The sequence below is a fragment of the Camellia sinensis genome, chromosome 1, assembly GCF_055761805.1.
Source record: "Camellia sinensis isolate YWXY chromosome 1, ASM5576180v1, whole genome shotgun sequence".
NCBI classification, from domain to species: domain Eukaryota; kingdom Viridiplantae; phylum Streptophyta; class Magnoliopsida; order Ericales; family Theaceae; genus Camellia; species Camellia sinensis.
The window spans coordinates 234,959,239-234,965,456 of record NC_138961.1 but is presented as its reverse complement, the minus strand read 5'-3'; the positions used below and the strand labels follow the sequence as shown (position 1 = coordinate 234,965,456).

The following is a 6,218-nucleotide window of genomic DNA, read 5'->3' as shown; positions in this document are numbered from 1 at the left end:
AATAAACAAATAATAATGAAGAGAGATGCTTGTTTGGCACAGCTTATTTTCATCTTAAGTCAACTTATAGCTTAAAATAAGTTATTTTTGTGTGTTTGGAGTAACTTAATAGTGTAGATTATAACTTTTCATAAGATGATTTTCAATTTTTTCTTTGAGTGAGGGAGGAGCTGCTCACTACAAGAAATAACGCATTTGCCGACCAAAAAATTGGTCGCTAAAATTTCATTTTTGGTCAGCAAAAGTTATCCGCGACCAATTTTTTTGGTCGCTACTTTGGTCAGCAATTGAGGGTCGGCAAAAGTAATTCGCGACCAAAATTTTGTTTGGTCGGGCAAAGTAGGATTTGCCGACTAAATTTTTGGTCGCTAAATATGTCATTACTGCGACTAATCCATTTTGTCGCTAAAACACTTTGGTCGCGGAAAGTGATATTTTCCCGACCAAATATCTTAGTTGCCAATTGTCACATTCCACGACCAAAAAAGTTTGGTCGTCAAAAGTCAAGAAATCGCCAACTAACAATTTAGTCGCCAAAAGGCAAGGAATTGCCGACCAATGATTTTAGTCGCAAAAGTGTAGAATTTGCCGACCAATTTTTTAGTCGCCAAATCTCTCTATTTTTTTGTTGAGAACATTCAATTTTTGTTTTTAAACATTCAATCTAATATCGAACAAAATTCATTCAATCCAACTACAATAAATGAACAATAACATTTAAAAAATTTAAAATTGCTCACATTTCGGCACCTCAATTAAGGAACAAAATTCATTCAACATAGCCAAAGAATTTAACTATGAAGAAAACTTGAGAATTTAGCATGTATACAAGAGCAATAGTACGTACAATCTGTGATTTAGCAAAAACAATCACTAAAAATTCAATCTCAAACTACACTTTGCTCTCACCAAAAATTAAAAGAACAAAGAAATCAAAGAAAATAACAAGGTATGAGGCTATTGGAACAATTCTTCAGCTCTTCCTGTAGTATGCTCATACCACAATGACATCCTATTGCAATTTCATCCAATCTGGACGGGCATACTTAGGATTCAAGCCCAACAACTTGTAGTCTTCATCACTTATACGCTTCAGGACATTTAAAACCTGTAAAAATGTCATATAATGCTCGCTTTGTAAGTCTTGATCAGCTAGAAATTGACAAGAACAAAACATAGAGAATACATAGCTAGAAACATTTCTTCATTGAAGCTACCCTTTTAGCGGAGAGCTGTTGTTTCCTTTCAACAGGTTCAGGAAGCTGTTCTGGGCCATCATTTTTCTTCTTCTGAAGCTTGTATTCAGCAATCATTTTCATACCTTCAATAGTGAGCTTAGGTTGTTGAGCACCACAACCCCCTCGACTCTTCTTAACTGGTTCATCAGTATCTTGATCTTGGGTGTCAATTTCATCGCCACCTTCACATTTTGTTTTGCTCTTGCTAGCATCTAGGATCTTTTTAAGTCTGTTTTTTGGATTTCTAATTTTCTGAGCTTGCTTAAATTTGTGTTCCTCCTACGAAAGTAACAATTGAATAAGAAATGGAAGCTCCACCAGTATATACTTCGAATAGTGGGAAAGAAAATAAGAGAAATACATGGACTTTAATATGGTGATTAATACAGTCACCAAAGAGACCTTCTCAACCAAATAAGGTTGCTTTGGAAAATAAACAGGTTTTTGAAAAGCAAAGTACAAGCAGTTGTAATAGATTTAGAATAAATGCAGAGGAGGATTAAGGGTGGTTGATACAAGCATACATGAAAATATAGACCATCAAACATATATATAGATAATTGTGGCAAGATATATGCATTTAGCACATGTCTAATTCCGCTATATAGCTTTTCAAATTCTAGATTTCAAGAAACAAACATGATGGTTTAAACACTGGTAAGATAGACAATTTATGCCCTCTAAAGATAATACTAAAAATGATAATTATAATGAACAACTCACTCCACGACTCATCACAGCGAAATCACACTAAAGTAGTAAAGTACTAGTATTTCACCCTCTAGGCACTGTTATCTATTCTATGCTAATTAAAATTTCTACCAATTCTGTTCATGCAAAGTAATGATCCTAAACAAGACAACCCGAAGTCAGAACCAAAAGCGATCAATTCCATGACCAGTGTTATCACTTGTCAGAATGCAAATTCAGCATACTGCAGTGATCATCAATTCCACAAGAGCTCAGTATCGAATAAAAGATCCAATTCCCAATCCACCAATCAGAGATTCCCATGTGGGTTTTGGATTTCAATTTGAAGATACCACCTTAACTCATAAGCTTAAGAAAAACCCAAAAGAACTCCATACAAGTTAGTGATATAAGTGAAGAAATTGAAGCAAAAAAACTACCTCATCGGCTAGAATTTTGGAGCAATTGAAGCAAACGCATTGCATAATACTGAGTACAGTTTTCAAAAACCCAATATGGAACATGGGTTTGGCGAGCTCAAGGTGCCCAAAATGGCCAAGACACTCAGCCATGTTAGCCATATAGGTCTCACACTTCATTTTTCGGTCAATAGTACCCAACCGAGGGTCGCTGAGGCCACCGAGCTTCAGCTTCTCTCGCTCTATCGTCTCACTGTACTCGATCTGCACCACTGACATTTGCCTCTGCCAAAAATAAGCACAACATCAAGAAATTAAAACCCCTTTGAAACCCTAACAGCCAAAAAGATGAAGATGAATGGGTCTTTCTTTCGTTTTTTGGCAAATTCTCAATAAAAATACATGGAAAACATAAATTGATTGAAGATTGAAGAAAAACATTACGATCTCATCGGGGCTAAGGATGCCAAACTGGACCATCCGGACCTTGGCGACCTCCGCTGGAGAGTATGGAAATCGGATATCTATGGCTACAACAACTACTACTACTACAACAGATCGTTAAGGATTTCAATCAAAATCAAAATCAAAACATGATGAAAGTTTGACCAGTGGATGGAACCGAGGGCAAAGGTTAGAGAGGGAGAGAGTGAGAAATAGAGAAAGAGAGAGAGACAAACAGACAGACCGAGAGTGAGAGAGAACCTTTGAGGATGTGGCGGCGGTAGCGGTGGCAGTGGCGGTGGCGCTAGCAGTGGCGTGCGACGCTAGTCAGCGATGAGGTGAGATTGGGTGAGGATCCCCCAGAAATGAGAAGTCCATTAGACAGAGGGCAATGGCGATGTGTGACGGACGTGAGCAATGGTGGTAAGGGACTTCGGTGAGCTAGAGAGAGTGGGCACCGATTGAGAGAAAGAACAAAGAGAGAGGGAGAGGACGGAGCAACATACTACACAGAGAACGAGTTGGAGACAGAGTAGATCAGGGCCTTTTTTTAATTTTTTTTTTCTGTTTTCTTGGTACAAAACGACGTCATTTTATAATTGGTGACCAAATTTTTTTTGTCGCCAAAAAATTTCATTTCCCCCCTCCATGTGTCAAATTTCCCTCCCAAACTTTTGGCGACCAAAACACCATATTAGTCGTAGAAAAGGTACCTTCGCCAACAAACTTTTTTAGTCGCCAAATCTCAATCAACGGCGACTAAAATATTAGTCGCTAAAAGTACTAATTTGGCGACTAATTTTTTTTTGTCGCCAAAATGTAACCTTCTGCGACCAAATTTGTAGTTGGTCGCCAAAAGCATACCAATTTCTGCGACGAACTCATTTTTGGTCGCCAAAATATGACCTTCTATGACCAACTCATATTTGGTCGCCAAAAATATTGATCATTCGCGACTAATTAATATTTGGTCGCCAAAAGGTAACGTTTAGCTACCAACTTTTATATTGGTCGCAGAAAGTGATCGCTAAAAGTGCAGATTCTTGTAGTGGCTTTTCCATTTCAGCTTAAACGAAAAGTTGAAAATTGAGAAGCAAAATTACTTAAATCCCCCTAGTCAATTTCAACTATTACCAAAAACTCAAGTATATAAACTCCCTTTCTCAAAACACTATTCATTTGCTCACTAAAGAGAGAGAGAGAGTGAGAGAGGCAATTTTTGGTAAATAAACTAGATCTCTCTCTCACGAACCCCTCTCTCTCTCTCTCTCTCTCTCTCTCTCTTTGCGATTGCGATCTGAAACCCTAACCACCGCCATCTCTCTCTCTCTCTCTCTATTTATCTACGTTGTTTGTCGCCGTCGCTGTCGCGATCACGATCTGCGTTGTTCTCCAGCGTTGAAACCCTAGCCACCGACGGCAGTTAATAAATTAATAAAATAATATGTAATAAATTAATAAATTAATAAATTAAACAAAATTAACAAAAAGAAAGAAGACAAAAAGAAAAAAAAATGAAGAAAAAGAAAAAAAAATCAACAATTTTTATATTGGTATCAATATTAATTGGTATTAATTATTAACAAATTAATATTGTATATTTTTGTAATGAATTAATTATTAATTGATACTAATTAATAATAATTCTTGATTTAATGCTATGTATCCCAAATATTCTACCAAATACCTCACATGGGATGTGACTCACACAAATCCATATGTGTGTACACACACCTGTGTGAGAGGTCTAGTAGAATATTTGGGGTTCCTAGCATAATTCAAGAAAATAATGTGGACTAAATAAAATATAAGTAGGTGAACATGAATTTATGAAAAATATCCCAAGAATAATTAATTTTTTGTAATCATCTTTTAATTTTTAACTAATTTAGCAAGCCTAAATAAATACATGAGAAAAAATCGAATGCTCTCTACTTTGGCCCCGTTTGGTAGAGCTGTGGGAAAATGATTATAGATTATATCTTAACAGATTATAGCATATAGCTATAAACATAAGTTGTTAACCTGTTTGGTGCAGCTATGGAATTATGGATTTAAGCAGTAGAGTAGTGTTTGGTTGATAAACTATAAAATAGCTTTTTACTATGTAATTGTCCTTTTTGCCCTTATATGATATAAAAATAATAATTTTGTCATTTTTTCAGTTTTAATTTTAAAAAATTATTTCATTAATAAAAGTTAATATAATTAGTATTAATTAATATCAATTAATATAAAAATTGATATGTTTGATAAAAATGTAATGGAAGTATTATTATAACAATTCTTTTCCATTATAAATTAATTAGTATCAATCAATGGCTTAATTAGTCTCAATTAATACTAAAATTATAAATTAGTATCAATTAATATTAACAATCAACAATGAGTTATTCTAGGGATCCCAAATATTTTACTAAACCTCTCACATAGGTGTGGGACCCACACACATATGAATTTGTGTGAGTCCTACCCCATGTGAGATATTTGATAGAATATTTGGTAGAATATTTGGGATACATAGCATTTCTCTATTTTCTTATGTTCCAATAAGTCCTATGAATGACATAGTTACCAAAATACCCCTAATAATAATATTCACATTTACAGTGTGAATATTTCATGATGTGAATGTTCACATCATTAATGTGAATATTCACATTGTAAAATATGAATATTTACATCACCAAATTGCCAACCATTAATGTCCATAAAATGCTTTAAATATAAGAATTAGGATTTAGTGTATCAATTGTCTAAATAATAGGATTTCTTGAATACAATAATATCTTATTAACTAATTGAGATACACAAACACCTGAAAAGGAATTTTCTAATAAATGTTCCATTATAGTTTCTACAGTTTTACCCATTTTTTTAAATTTTTATAAGAAGTCACCAAAAACTTAAATTTAAACCTAACTCAAATACTGAAGCATCGAAAACTTTACGAGTATATTTTAGGTTTATCTCTTCTAGCACTGTGCACATCCCCTCTGCAATGGAGAACTTGGAAGACAAATAAAACTACATTAAGGCTAAGTTTGGCTAACCTAAAAAAGTGCACTTATTTCATCTTTTTATCTTTTTTGGGTCACATCAATCAACATCTCCTCTTTACTTTTTCTACACATAATACAAAAAAAGTCAAAAACTGCACTTATTTAGTCTTCCCAAACTTGGTTATTGACTCACAGTTACTCAGGGTGGTTTGGTTCAACATTATTATTTTTAATAACAAATTATTTACAAAATATCATAGTCTTTTTTAAAATCTGTTAGCACAATAAATCTGTAATTTTTATTATTATTTATTATTTATATAATTGCAGGACACGTGGCATCCTCTTATTCATTTGGAAGTTAAAATAAGTTATAGAGATAATGGAGAATATGAAGGACAAAGTGGATGAGTAAGAGGACAAAG

The 6,218-nt window shown here is 34.1% G+C and overlaps 1 protein-coding gene across 1 annotated transcript; it reads right to left on the bottom strand.

The window, feature by feature from the left end:
• Window positions 1-795: 795 nt before the first annotated feature.
• Window positions 796-2,945, bottom strand: LOC114273703 (DNA-directed RNA polymerase II subunit RPB1-like). The gene is made up of 3 exons (XM_082869089.1): window positions 2,792-2,945; window positions 2,369-2,632; window positions 796-1,517 (listed from the first exon to the last, which is right to left on the bottom strand). The coding sequence occupies exons 1-3, from the start codon at window positions 2,825-2,827 to the stop codon at window positions 1,191-1,193; spliced, it is 627 nt and encodes a 208-aa protein (XP_082725215.1). The 5' UTR covers window positions 2,828-2,945; the 3' UTR covers window positions 796-1,190.
• Window positions 2,946-6,218: the final 3,273 nt, after the last annotated feature.

What these genes read in the sequence shown, in the direction of transcription:
- LOC114273703 (XM_082869089.1), bottom strand. Translation starts at nt 2,827, where the DNA reads ATGGTCCAGTTTGGCATCCTTAGCCCCGATGAGATC. An exon ending in TCCTTAGCCCCGATGAGATC is followed by an intron (nt 2,633 to 2,791) that starts GTAATGTTTTTC and finishes TATTTTTGGCAG; the next exon opens with AGGCAAATGTCAGTGGTGCA. An exon ending in CCAAAATTCTAGCCGATGAG is followed by an intron (nt 1,518 to 2,368) that starts GTAGTTTTTTTG and finishes TTACTTTCGTAG; the next exon opens with GAGGAACACAAATTTAAGCA.